Below are 14,806 nucleotides of genomic sequence, written 5' to 3'. Positions count from 1 at the left end.
AATATTTCCATAACTGTTTGAAAAAGGTCGGGCAACAGAATTTAGTCAAACATATACATCTGTCTCGAATTTTCAAATGTTCACCTTGATGTCCCATCATCTGACCTTCACCCTGTATTTTTCTACCTTGGCTGATTAGAGCAACATCCGCCTATTTCCAAGCCAGAGGCCTGGAAGTCACTCTCAACTCCTGCCACTCCCCACTTCCTCCTATACCCAGTAAGTCAATAAATATTATTGTTAATTACCACTTCCTAAATATCCTCTGAATACCCTCTGCTTTATATCCTGGCCCTGCTTGCCTTCAGGTACATATATATCCTCAATACCCTTCATCTAGATTATTGCAAAAGCCTCTTAACTGGCCTCTCTGCTCTAATCTTCTATCCCCTCCTCCAGTCACCTACATACTGTGCTTATTACCTTGCTAAAAGTGCCACTCCAAGCAAATAAATCCCAGTGTAAACATGTCACTGGCTCCCTCCATCATAAAATGCAACACCGAGCTCTTTGGCAAGGCATCCTACCATTGCACTGAACTTTGTACTCAGAATGGTCACAGTGCTTCAAACACACCTCTGCCTTCTCAGGCAAGACTCTTTCCCTGTCCCCAGACCTCCTTGACCAAGCTGCACAGGTTCAGTTGCTCCCCATCTGCTGTAACTATTATACCTACACTATATGGAGACTTCTAAAAAATCGACCTGTTTCTGTTTACTAAGCAGTAGGTTTTTTGAGGACAAAAATGATGATCTATTTATCTCCTTAAGACCAGCACCTAGCACAATGTGGGACATTGAAAAGAACTCAATACTTTTGTTGAATTCCACTGGGAAGAATCAACACTTAAAGGTTCTTAGATTTAACCTGGCTTGCTTGTCTAGTGCCCTAGAGAAGGCAAAGGTGACTTAATTATTAATCTCTACCACCCAACATCTGATAATCCATCAGGAGTAACTGAAATCAGTATAAACAAAAATTAGGAGGGAGGGCTGGGGTTGTGGCTTAGTGGTAGAGTGCTTGTTTCACATGTGTGAGGCCCTGGGCTCAATCCTCAGCACCACATAAAAATAAATAAAATAAAATAAAGGTATTGTGACCATCTACAACTAAAAAAAAAAAAAAAAAGTTAAGAGGGAGCATTCAGAGACTAGTTCAGTGAGGTCTCAAGTAGATTTCCATGAACAGAAATCGAAAGTATAGTTTGGCCTGAATTCAAGCATAAATCCTGGAGATAACAAAGACAAGACTTGGCATCTGCAATGGGAAGTTACGAGATGGCCAGCTAGTACCATCAAAATCTCCCCCTACTCTAGCAGCCCATCTGCTGGCCGTCCTTCTGAAGGGCCTCTTTCTGAAGGCCCTCCTCTATGCTGCAGGCTGACCTGACCACTGCATCTTGTCTCAACAGTAAGCAAATGAGAAACAAAGATAGAAGTGCTGTGATCACAGCTGTTTTTCCTCCCTGTAAATCTGGGCTGGAGTTATGACTTACTAGGAGCAAGAAAATAGGGCAGAGGTGACACTGTGTGCTTCAGGCCTACCTTGAAAAGTCTGCAGCTTCTCCCTTTATTCTCTAGGAACTCACCTGTCATTTATAATAAATTTGAGGTCCTCCTGCTGGAGGGGGAGAACCCAAGGCACCCAGGCCAAAAGCAGCCACCAAGCCCAAAGGCCTGAGGCCCATGAGGGAGGCCTTAGACCCATCTAACCATATATTTCCAGGTTAACAAGGCTGTGTGAGTAATCTCAACATACTTCAAATGGGGCAGAAGAACCACCCAATAACCAATGAAATTGTGAGAAATGATAGTTCTTGTATATTAAGCTACTAGGCTTTAGGGATTGTTATGCAGATATAGACAACTGATCATTGATACATCAGCTTTCTTCTTGTTGCCATGATCCACCATTACTCTAACCCCACTGCAACATCATTTAGAAAGAGCAACCAGACATCTACACAAACATAATAACTGTACTTAGATTAGGTATTCCAAACTAATGATTCAGTGTGCTTTTATCTCATTTATCTATATACAGTTTGTTTAGTTTTCCTTGAATTTGCAATAGGAAATTGAGGCTATGCTGTACTGGAGATTTAAATAAAGAAGAATAAGAAAAGGCATCGAGGATATAGCTCTGTGGTAGGGCAAGGTGTATACAAGGCCCTGGGTTCAATCCCCAACATAGTAAAAAAAACCCAACAACAACAACAAAAAAACAACAACAACAAATAAACAAAAACAAATAGCAACAATTAAACTAGTCCTAAATCCCCAAAGTTAAGGATTTGGAACATGCTTCTCCTTTAGGACTTCAAGCCAGTCTCTCCCTCTTCTACAATATCATCCACATTATCATTTCATCATGTCACTTCTCTTTGATAGTTTTTACTACCATCAGATTTCTCAGCATGGTGTTTCCCTTAGGTGGTGGCAGAAAAATGTGCCCACTGGCAAGGGAAAGCCCTGTGAGCTTTCCTTCATTTAGTAGTACCTAGGCCTGTTCAGTCACATGCTACAAATCAAATTCTAACACAAAAGGGTCAAGGAAAGTCCTCAAATTCTTATCCTCTAACATATTTATGGAGGGAAGTGATATGATGTGTGAGATTTGTTCTAAAAATACTTCAGAAAAAGTGGGGGGAGATGAAACAAGCTTGGCAGATAACTGTTGAAGCTGGCTGATGAGTATGGTGGGAAAGTTATGCTATTTATTTTTTCCTGTATTTTTGAAAAATTTCAAACTTAAAAATTTGAAACTTAAAAAAAAATCATGGCTTCATAATTGTTTAAAATAACTGGGCAATCAGCTATGGCTTGAAAAGTTTCTTACAGAGAGATTCGGCATAACAGGATATGACCTTAGCAAACACAATTGACACTTTTGTTAGAAATGTTTTTTAATTAAAAAATTCTGGAGCCCCAAAATAAATGATACTGATTAAAGAATAGTCCTGGCACAGAGATCCAAGACCTGAAGGGTTCATGAATGGGCATTAGGAAGTTCAAAAAACATGAACTTTTGACATACGCTGATGTATAGCTTTCTGGGGAGATAATCGAAAACTTACATCAGATTTACAAAGAGATTGCTAACAACCACCACCACCCCCAAAACACTTGAAACATATTATGCATATTTCCATATCAGAAACAATTTTCAAAAAGAAGACATGAACTAAAGAGGAAAAACTTGTATGAAATAGTTTGACTTTGAAACTAGGGCAGCACACCTGGTATGTGACCAGATTCAGTGCAAGTAGCTGGGAGTGGAGGCCTTCCCAAAGAGTGCACTGGGAGCAGCCACGTTCCAGCCTTCTTTCACATTCCTAAATCCAAAGTATATCAAGCATTTGTTTCTCTTACTTATCAGGAATCCAGAGTCTCACGGTTCTGTCCCTTGAGGCAGATGCGAGTAGGTTTCCAAGGGGAGAAAACTGCACACTGGTTACAACATCCTTATGACCCACATATCTGAAAGCTCTAGCGTTCGGCTTCAAATTCCATAGCATGAGAAACGTATCCCAAGAAGCAGTAACTATCAAGAAACAGAAGAATAAAACCACTGTTTGTTAAAATGCAAACATAGGCAGATCTCATTACAATGGGAGACACGTCTAATAACAAGGTGTCCTGGTAACAAGTGGGCAGGGGCAGGCTGCAGGGCTGAGCAGGTAACAGCAAAATTATTTTTTAAAGATACTCAAAGCTACATCATGACTATGCAAAACTGGCTGTGTCCTGTGTTACCACACAACAGAATAACTGTGCCCAGGATTAAATAAGAGCTTAGAAACTATTTACTAGAGGAAGACAGCACAACAGAACAGAGTGCTCAACACTGAGGGTCAGCTCTGTCTCTTACCCTCTGAGTAACTGGGAAGCTACCTGATTTTCCTGATGAGGGCTGCGTGTGGTTTTGGTTGTTGTTTGTTTGTTTTGTTTTGTTTCTGAGACGGTGAGATGAGATAATTTAAAAAACTATTTATTTGGAAATAATGTCACAGACAGTTTATAAGAATAACAAGTAACATAAAAAAGCCCTTTATCCAAATACTTCTGTTAAATTTTATCCTATTTGGCTTATAATTTTCCCCTTTCTCTTTGTACATGAACACTTATATGCACACACAGACAAAAAAAAAAACCCATATAAATTTTTTCATGAACTATTGGGGAGTAAGTTATATAAATAATGACACCTTAATTCCTCAATGGTTTTGTGTTTTCCTAAGAATAAGGACCTATTCTTGCCTACCCATAGAACAACTGTCAGTTTAAAAAATTAATCAGATGCAATACTTTAATCTACCAACTATATCCTATTTCTGTCAATCAATCCAGAAAGCTCTTATATCTGGACAAGCTGATGTTAAAAGTCGTCTTCTACTCTGAAATTTTATGACATTTCATATTTAATAAAGAATCAATGTCACATATTAGCTCTAAGAAATTCAGAAGAAGAAATACAATTGATCAACAAATATGTGAAAAAATGTTCAATATCTCTAGCAATTAGAAAAATGCAAATCAAAACTACACTGATTAGATTGGGTAGAGAGATGTGATGGGAGGGGAAGGGAGGGGAAGGGGGGATAAGAAGGGCAGCAGAATAAAATAGACATTATTATTGCTGTATGTATATAGGTGACTGTATGACCAATGTGATTCTGCAACCTGTACAATCAGAAAAATAAGAAATTATACCCCATTTGATTCAAATGTATAAATTGTCAAGATCATTGTACTGTAATGTGTAACTAATAAAGAAAATAGGGGGCTGGGGATGTGGCTCTGGGGCTGGGGATGTGGCTCAAGCGGTATCTCGCTCGTCTGGCATGCGTGCGGCCCGGGTTCGATCCTCAGCACCACATACCAACAAAGATGTTGTGTCCGCTGAGAACTAAAAAATAAATATTAAAAAAATTCTCTCTCTCTCTCTCTCTCTCCTCTCTCACTCTCTCTTAAAAAAAATCTTTAAAAAAAAAATAGAATAAAAGAAAAAAGAAAAAAAAATAAAGTTCTGAATCAGGCCAGACTGAAATGTTTCAAAAATCAAGCTAATACTCTAATTATAGCCATGAATTTCCCTAACAAGTTGAATTTTTGATTTAAAATGCAGTAATCTTGAATTCTAGCCCAATCCTTATCTTCTAGAGAAAGCACATTCATTTAGCGTAATTGTTCAACATAGAATTTATCAAGTTCTATGTCTTCCTGCTCTTAGTTGGATGTGTTCTTTTGGTGTTCTGAATTCCATTTAGATTTGATTCTCCATTTGTACAGGTTGTTATTATTATTATTATTATTAATGTTGGCAAGTAATATGTTTAATCCCCTTGAGCAGCATAGGATGGGCATGGAACATGTAACATTTTAATAAATGTATAAGTTTTAAATAAATAAATGGGAATTAAAAAAAATTACACTGAGATTCCATCTCACTCCAGTCAGAAGAGTAATTATCAAGAACATAAGCAATAATAAATGTTGGTGAGGATGTGGGGAAAACGGTACACTCATACATTGCTGGTGGGACTGCAAATTGGTGCAACCACTAAGAAAAGCAATATGGAGATTCTGCAGAAAACTTGGAATGGAACCACCATTTGACCCAGCTATTTCACTCTTTGTTTTATAACCAAAGGACTTAAAATCAGCATACTATAGTGACACAGCAACATCAATGTTTATAGCAACACAATTCACAATAGCTAAACTGTGGAACCAACCTAGATGCCCTTCAACACATGAATGGATAAAGAAATTATGGTATATATACATAATGGAATATTACTAAGCCTTGAGGAAGAATGAAATCATGACAGTTGCTGGTAAATGGTAGGAACTGGAGAATATCATGCTAAGCGCAATAAGCCAATCCCAAAGAACCAAAAGCCAAATGTTTCTACTGATATGTAGATGCTAATTCACAATAAAGGAGGGGAGAGGCTAGGGATGAATTTTAGAGATACTTTAGACAGAGGGAGGGGGTATAGGGATAGGAATGATAGTAGAATGAATAGGACATTATTACCCTATGTGCATATATGATTACATGACCTGTGTAATTCTACATCATGTACAACCAGAAGAATGAGAAGTTAAACTCCATTTATGTATGATGTGTCAAAATGCATTCTACTGTCACGTATAACTAATTAGAACAAATTTTAAAAATTTAAAAAATACATGCTGTATACATTCTGCATTGGTTTGTTTCTGAACTACACAAACACAACATGTATCAAAAAAGTTAAAAAGCTCTTAAGAGAAGGAAAATGAATGTGATCAATGGTGAAAATAAATGCCTTAGCAAGGAATGAGCAAATAAACAAATGAAAGACAGATCTATATATGATATGCATATAATTCCCCAAAAGTCCCAATAATAGGAATCAGACAATGAGAATCACTAAGTCTATAGAATGCTGAGAAAGGATATAACTTTGTAAACTACAATTAGCATCACTAGTAGAGGAGAAACAGGGTCTGGCTTTATAAGGCTACTGAAGCCCTATAAGTTTGTTAGTCAATATGTAAAGTTCACATGGACTTAGCTTAAACTTATTTCCATGTAAACAGTTAACATGAGTTTATAAATGTTAAACTACAATGCCACTTAGCAACCTTTAAAAAAACACAAAAAGTTGATGTTCCATTATAGCTCATCCAAATTATAAAATATTCAAACCAGGGTCTAAATTATCTGGGACTAATGTAGACAAAACAGGGAAACAATGAGTTATCATATGTGTCATGCTTAGTACTCTACTGAGTTTTAAGTATCATGCAGCAACAAGATATACATAAGCAAAGAATCGCAATATAGTAGGGGAGATATCGCTAATATCATACACATTCAGAGGACTTTTATGTATTATTTAGTCTTGAATAGTGGATGAGGTGATTTAAGTGGTCCTTTCTAAGGAAAGTACATCTCTGTCAAGAGCTGAGTGAAATGAAGAATGATCCCATGTGGAAAACTGAAGACAATAATGAACTTGGGAGAATGAGGAATGGTAAGGAGGCCAGAGTACCATGGTGGAAGGGAAGGGGAGAGAATAGTGGAAGGGAAGTAGCTATTTTATTCTAAGTTTAATGAGAAAGTGAATTATTTATTCTAAGTGCAATGGAAAACCATTGTATGATACAGTTTGAAAATATTTTCATTCTGCTATTAGGAAGAGAGAGTCTTTTCAAAAAATCATGTGGGGTAAACTAGATTTTAAGAAGAAAATGAATCTTGACTTTGTATTATAAATAAAAATTACATGCTCGCCTGGCATGCGTGCGGCCCGGGTTCCATCCTCAGCACCACATACAAACAAAGATGTTGTGTCCGCCGAAAACTGAAAAATAAATATTGAAGTTCGTTCTCTCTCTCTCTCTCTCTCTCTCTCTCTCTCTCTCTCTCTCTCTCTCTCTCTCTGTCTCTGTCTCTTAAAAAAATGTGGTAGGTAAAACAATAAACTTTTAGAAGAGAACAAGTTATCTTCATGACCTTAGGTTAGGCAAAGACTGCTTAAGAAGAACATGAAAATTACTAATCATAGTGAAAAAAATAACAATTTGTAGAATACTAAAATAACTAAAATTATTCATTGAAAGAAATACTAACCAAGTGAAAAAGAAAGCCACAGAGATGATATATTCATCCAACATATAATAAAGTGTGGTTAGACAGAATCTACCAATCTATAAAAAAGTACATGATCCAATTGAAAAATAGGCAAAGGGCTTAAAACAGGCCTTCATAAAAAGAGGCTATCCAAATAGCCAATAAACATATGAAAAGGTGCTCAATTTCACTGGTGATCAATAAAACACAAAATCACAATGATATATTGCTACATGCTCACTCAGAATGGTCATAGTGAAAAAGATCAAAAGTAGCCATTTTATTCCTAGTTTAATGAGAAAGTGATCCTCAAACCTTGGTGGGGATGCAGAATGACTAGTACTCTCATATGACTCAACAGTTACATTTCTAGACACATAAGCAGCAGAAATTCATGTTTGGCAAAAGGCATGCACAATAACATCGGTGGCAGCACTATTCAAAACAGATCAAAACTAGAAACCAACTGTCCATCAAAACAAACTGCCTACACTCATGCTGTATAACTCCCGTATGATTAAATTTCATTTGCATGCTGTTTAAGAAGAAGCAAAACTAACCTATGAAGTCAGAAGTAAATAAAGAGATTATTTGGACTTCTATAATGTTGCAGTTTGGATAAGTGTCCCCTAAAGGCCCACATGTTACAGGCTTGGGCACCAGCCTATGGTACTATAGTGCAGTGGTGGGACTTTTAAGATGTGGAGCCTAGGGGAAGAAAGTTAGGTTATCTGGATATGACCTTAAGGAGATATTGGGACCTCAACCCCTTCCTGTCTCTCTTTGCTTCCCAGCAGCCACAATGTGAGTAGTTCCCACCACGAAATGCTGTCTCACCACAAGTCTGAAAGTGACAGGGTCAACCAACCATGGATGAAAACCTCTGAAGCTTATGAGCTAAAATAAATTTATCCTCCTTAAAAGTTGCTTATCATAGTAACACAAAGCTAATGCACGGCAATATTGGTAATGCTATTTTCTTGTTTTAGGTATTGTTCAATGGGCATGTCACACTGTGAAAATTTATCCAGCTATATACTTATGATTTGTGCAAATCTTGGGCACATATCTATTTTTCAAAAAAAGAGTTAGAAAAGATATAAAAATGATCACTCTAGCTATTGTGTGGAGAATATAGTGAGGATAGGGAGACAGAACTGAAGGAGGAAATCAACTCAGAGGTTTTACAATAATCTAGTCAGTGTAAGGTAGCAATCTGTGTTAATCAGGTTTGTGTTACTGTGACTGTAAGAAATACCTGATGAGAACTACTTATAGGAAGAAAAGTTTATTTTGGCTCACAGTTTCAGAGATTTAGTCCATAGGGAGCTGACTTCATTGCTCTGGGCCCAAGGTAAGGCAGAACATCACAGTGGAAGGGCATGGTGGAGGGAAGCTGTTCTGTTCAGGAAGCACAGAGAGAAAAGAGAGGCGGCTGCAGAGAAGACGCACCCTTCCAAGGCACGCCCTCCCCCCCCCAGTGACCCACCTCCTCCAGCCACACCCCACCTGCCTACAGTTAGTACCCAGGTAGTCCATTTGAACTAGAACATTCTGATCAGGTTACAGCTCTCACAATCCAATCATTTCACCTCCAAACATTACTGCAGTAACAAAAGAGCTTTTGGGGGACACTACATATCCAAATCATAATAGAGTCCAAACTAAGTTTGAGGACATGGAAATGGGAGAGATAGTTAAAAGCAAGACACATTGTAGAAGTAGAGTCTGGGGGCTTGTTATGGAATTAGTAGTGAGGGAGAGAAAAAGAGAAGCAGCAAAAGTGCCAAGCTTTTGGAAGGAACACCCAGAAAAATCTTAAAGCCATTTAATGAAATAGGAAGGGCCAGAAGAGAAAGGGGTCTGGAATGAAGCGGGATGGTGTAAAAATCAGAGTTTTAGAAATAGTAAGTCTGAGATGTCAACCAGACATACAAGTAGAAACATCAAGTAGGAAGATGGATATACCCACCTGGGGCTCAGAGAGAGGTTTTGACTGTACACTATGGTAATTAAAAGGACAAACTATAGAATTAGACTTAGGTAAGGTGGCATTTCAGAGACCTACTAAATATGAGACACCTGAAACAAAAATGTCCCAGTTACAAAAGTGTAGCCCAGGGCACACTCTATATTTTCTTCTAAATTACAGGAACACTGAAGGGGGAGAAAAAAAAGACTACTAATATATAAAAACTCCATGAAGCATTCTTACTAAAAATTATGAAGGACCAATGCTGAATTTTCCTACTTAGTTCCTTAACCTTCTCTCTTATAAAAGAATTACCCCACCAAACTCAATACCATTATGATAAAAGGTATTTGATTTCTGATGTGAATGGTGTACCGTGTCAACGTGGCATTTCCTTTCATGTTTCCATGGAACCACACCCTATATAAACATTACCACATAACTTGAAATGTCAAAGCTTGTAGCATTCATCACCCAACTGGTCTATTTTGAGATAAAATATCAAAAGAAGGAAGTTAAGAAAAAGATTAGCAAGAAAACCTACCAATCAAAAAAAAAAACTTTATATTTTCTTTGTATATGCTTATACATTCTTGAAACAATAGTGCATTATTTCAAGAAATCCTTATTAGGACATCTGAAAGAACAAATCCCATGTTCTCCTGGCCTACTGCTTTGGTGCTGGAAGTGACAACACAGAACCTACTAATGAGAACCATGATTCTATCCATGCTGTCCCCAAAGCTTTGTGTTATCTTGAATAGCAATAAATTTAGTTAACCCAAGCTCTCTCATTCCTTGATTTAACTGAAACCAACTGCAATTACTTAGAAGTTTGCTCTGTCTGGAGTACTATTTTCTAAAAAAGAAATAGTACTGCCTTCAGTTTCTGTGAGTTTTGTTAAATAACTTATTTGTCTTTTCAAATGGTAAAACATGCACCTGACACAGAACTCCAGTATTACAAAAGCGTACATAATGAAACCCCTTTCCACTCCATGGTCATCACCTGAGAGGCAACCCACATTACCATTTTGGCGTTATCATTTCCTTGGGAATCTCTCTGAGCTTTTAAGAATGGGTGTGTCCATTCTTATGTACTGTTTACACAAATGACAGTAAACTGTACTTGCTCTTTTGCATTTAGCCTTTCAATTCTCCCCTCCCTCTGCCTGCTTAGTACCACTTATATTTTGGAGATCATGTTTCGTTTGTACAACTCCCTTAGTCTGTTCTTCCTCTATTTTTGGTAAATTTTTTATTTTGATAATTTTGATAATTTCAATCATACATAATAAAAATTACAAAGTAGCACAAAAAACTTCCACACAATTCCTACCTAGATTTTGCCATGTTTTACATTTTGTTCATTTTCTTTATCATTTTCTCCCTACATAAGTACTTTTACATATGTGTATTTTTTAATAACAATTTTCAATGAAACTAGAAACATAACACCATTTACTACTAAGTGATTTGTGCCTACCAAAACTCATGCTGTGGTTTGGTGCCTAACATGAGAGTGTTAAAGAGGTAGTAGGTCCTTTAAGAGCATCTGGGATGATGAGTGATTTGAAGACTGTGAAGGCTTCCTTCCCTACACACATGGGCATACATGTGTGTGCTCACATACATACTTCTGTGGCTGCTTCTCAGGAATCCTGCCATACAAATTTCAGCCTCATCAGTTGTCCCAGAACTCTGAAGTCTGCCTCCTCAGCTCAGCTAGGCTGTCACTGCTTCAGTTTTATTTTCTCTACTGTGTTGCTGGAAAAGTGTCCCTCTAAAAAAAGTCAAGGTGATCCAGAGACTCACCTGGTATGTTCGTCTTCTTGCAAGGATCATCATTTTGTACTTTCTGAAGCTCAATGCCTGAAAACAGCTGTCTCATATATTTTGCCTAGTTTTACAGTTGTTTCATATACCAATTACTGTCGTGGCTGGAGGCATAAATCTGACTCACTCCTCCTAATAGCTGTATAGTGTTCTATGTGTAGCTATGCCTTAAATTATTTAACCAGTTCGCCGTACTTAGGTTGTTTGCAATCTTGAGCTTTTTACAAATGATGCTGCAATGTGCAAGTGTGATTTCCAATGTATAAATATATCATTATGACAAGTTCCTAGAAGAATTATTGCTGGGGCTGAGTCCAAGAGCATATACATTAGAATTTGCTGAAAAGGTTCATGTCCATAATGAAGTACTTTACATAACCTCACAAATTTGAATTCTATTCCTTCTCAGGCCTTTTCATTCAATAGAATCCTCATAATTCCACTACCGTCAGAGAGAAATCCTTGGGTGTTTCTAGGATATCAGAAGTCTTCTTATATGTTTTATTTTTCCATTCCGTGCTACTATAAGCTTTGTGCAGTGGCAGTATCGTAGCCAATGAGGTTTATCTCAGGCATGACTATTGCTAATTGAAAACTTTTCCCATTACATTCTACTATAAAATCCACTATTGGAATGAAACTTAGCTTTCTAGTTTAGAGGTGTATACTTTCTGGTGCATTTCCAGCTTCCTGCTGGTCTTTGGGTTACAAAAGAGATGCTGGACTGCCTTTTTCAGGGACAAATACATGAGGAATTCTAAGGAAATCAGTGGAAAGGAGATCTCTATAAACACTTTAAGAAAAGAAAAATAAAACGTAATCCCCAGGCAAACACCTTTATAAACCAGGATGGAACTAAGAAAGAGGGTTGCACAATAAAATGACAATACTCCAATCTGAACTAGATAAACTTTAACACTCTAATACTGTCAGAATTAGTTTGTGCTATCCATGTACTGTATAACAATTTAGTGGTGGCATTAATTTACAATTAATGTACCCTGAATGAGGAAATAAAATGCATGTTTCTTTCTAGCTAATACTTTATAATTAGCTTGCTAGTGTTAAGTAGGATTAAAGGAAACCGCGGGCAATCTAAAAATAATCTTTGGTAATGACAATCTAGAGAAAATGAATTTAATTTATTCAAGCTCCACATGTCTTTGCAGACTCGCATACAGAACTTCACTGAGTTATTATTATAGGCCTGGTACTTTTAAATACTTCATGGGCATTCTTTTATTTAATCCTCACAACAAGGCAGGTAAATATCATTATTCCTATTTATAGATAAAGAAAGGATCTTAGTGAGGTTAAGTATCTTTAGATGGAGAGTAGTAGAGCTCAACTTTCAACCCACTCCTATCAGACTCCAAAGCCTGGGCTTTCACCCAAGAAGCCAATACTTCTCAAAGTACAGAGGATTTATGGATTATCTTGACTAGAATTACTGAGGACCTTGTTAACAATGTGCATTTCTAGGAAAGTCAGACATTCTTCAAAGTGAAAACCAGGAATATAAATTTTTGATGGGGCTGGGGATGTGGCTCAAGCGGTAGCTCGCTCGCCTGGCATGCGAGCGGCCCGGTTCGATCCTCAGCACCACATACCAACAAAGATGTTGCATCCGCCGAGAACTAAAATAAATAAATAAATAAATAAATAAATAAATAAATAAATAAATTTTTGACAAGTTTCTCACTTCTGATGCACATTGAAATACGAGAAATACTGCACTCTGTGTTATGGTTTGGATGTGCGGTAGCCCCTAAAAGCTCTTGTGTGAAACAGTGCAAGAAGGCCTGAAAGTGAAATGAGTGGTAACTGAAGGCAGGTAGGGTATGGCATTGGGGGTGAACCTTTGGAGTTTACATTTGGTACCTGGTGAGTGGAGTCTTTTTCTGCTTACTGATCATCATGTGAGTTGCTTCCCTCCACCACATCCTTCTGCCTTGATGTTCAGCTCCACCTCAAATCCTGAGGAATGGAGCTAGTCACTTATGGACTGAGACCTCTGAAACTGTAAGCCCCCAAATAAGCTTTTCCTCTGATTGTTCTTGTCAGGTCTTTTGGTCATAGAAGCACAAAATCTGACTGAAATACTTTGAGATTGCTTCTCACTGTGTGATTTTCTTTAGCACCTAAATGTAATTATTAAAGCTAAAACAGAAGCTCAACAAAGCTATTACACAGATAGGCTACCTTCAAGAACCATAAAGAAAGAGAATTTCAGGAAACTTTCAGTATGATTTCACAGTAGGGAAAATAACTTTTAAAATCCCAAATCTGACTCTGCTGCTATTCAGTGAAAAAAAGGAGAGACTGACTTGTTCTTTACCATCATTCTTTCTACAAACATCCCACATGGTAAAGCAGAGATTGAGTCAATGATGATGAAACTTGAAGGAGAAAAGGGGAAAAAGTGACAAAGTCAATATTAAAATTATATATTTTAAATGGAAACTTTCAAAGTCCAGCTCAGATTCTGCAAACCATGTGAAAATCTTTTAATGTTTGTTTAAACTTGAACGTGGCTCTCTGGGAAAGAGAAGAGTATGACTCTAGAATCAGACTCTGAACCACACATAACCCACCTCTACTTGTTATTCTATATAATTTTGGGCAAATTACTAAATTTTCAATTTCTGCATCCATAAAAAGTGATGACCATATCTCCATAAACAGTTGTTTCTCCCATTTCTTCCTTTTCATCATGTCCCTCCCCAGCCTATGAAATCCAAGATCCCACACTTTCCAAGAGGCCAAGGAGAGGCAGGGGTTACCATGTTCCACACTCCATTTCCCACAGTTATGGACAGAAGTTTGAGTTTTCTGTCTCTGTGGTCATAATCATTGTGCAAACTTGCACTCCCATATTCCCTTAGCATGTTTTCTGTTCTTCCCAAAAGCTACCACTGCGCCAGAGGAACCCCCACATGGATGACCTCCCTTACAGCCAACATATTCCTCTCTGAAAGTTCCTCCTCTTTCTTAGCTATTCACATCTTGACTCTGACTCTGCTTGGGGACATCAAGTTTCCTGAACTTCTCTCAAGCAACAATAATTTTCTCTTCCACATTTCACCTACTTCAGGTCACAGTCTTTCTCTCTGTTCCATCTGCTAGCATTATTAGTTCTTTCAACAGATATCTGACTTTTTTGACATGTGGGGGAAGGGCATAATGCTCAGTATCAAATCTCCAAATGAGGAGCTAAGATTCAAGTGGAGAACCAGGCAAACAGATCATATATAAGTAGGGAAAATATATAAATATAAATTATAAATATATAATTTTATTTTATTTTTTCAAAATATACTTTTAAAATTGACACATATAATTGTAAATACTTGCAGACATGTATACAATGTG

At 37.4% G+C, this 14,806-nt stretch overlaps 1 protein-coding gene and 1 pseudogene across 7 annotated transcripts in view; one reads left to right on the top strand and one right to left on the bottom strand.

Annotated features, from left to right (window-relative positions):
• The window catches only part of Poc1b (POC1 centriolar protein B), an 81,634-nt gene that overhangs the window by 56,070 nt on the left and 10,758 nt on the right, over positions 1 to 14,806 (bottom strand). For 5 of the 7 annotated variants that reach the window (XM_078053034.1, XM_078053035.1, XM_078053033.1 and 2 more), the window contains one exon: positions 3,372 to 3,543. In XM_078053034.1, the coding sequence (XP_077909160.1) occupies positions 3,372 to 3,543 (172 nt within the window). Of the gene's footprint in view, positions 1 to 3,371; positions 3,544 to 7,279; positions 7,300 to 8,928; positions 8,954 to 14,806 lie in introns of those variants that run through there. The other 2 variants (XM_078053036.1, XM_078053037.1) reach the window with 2 other exon arrangements.
• On the top strand, positions 11,962 to 12,087 carry LOC120888821 (U4 spliceosomal RNA; annotated as a pseudogene).

Source organism: Ictidomys tridecemlineatus, chromosome 6 (assembly GCF_052094955.1).
Source record: "Ictidomys tridecemlineatus isolate mIctTri1 chromosome 6, mIctTri1.hap1, whole genome shotgun sequence".
NCBI lineage: Eukaryota > Metazoa > Chordata > Mammalia > Rodentia > Sciuridae > Ictidomys > Ictidomys tridecemlineatus.
The sequence above is the reverse complement of the archived record's forward strand: the minus strand, read 5'-3'. Positions and strand labels throughout refer to the sequence as shown.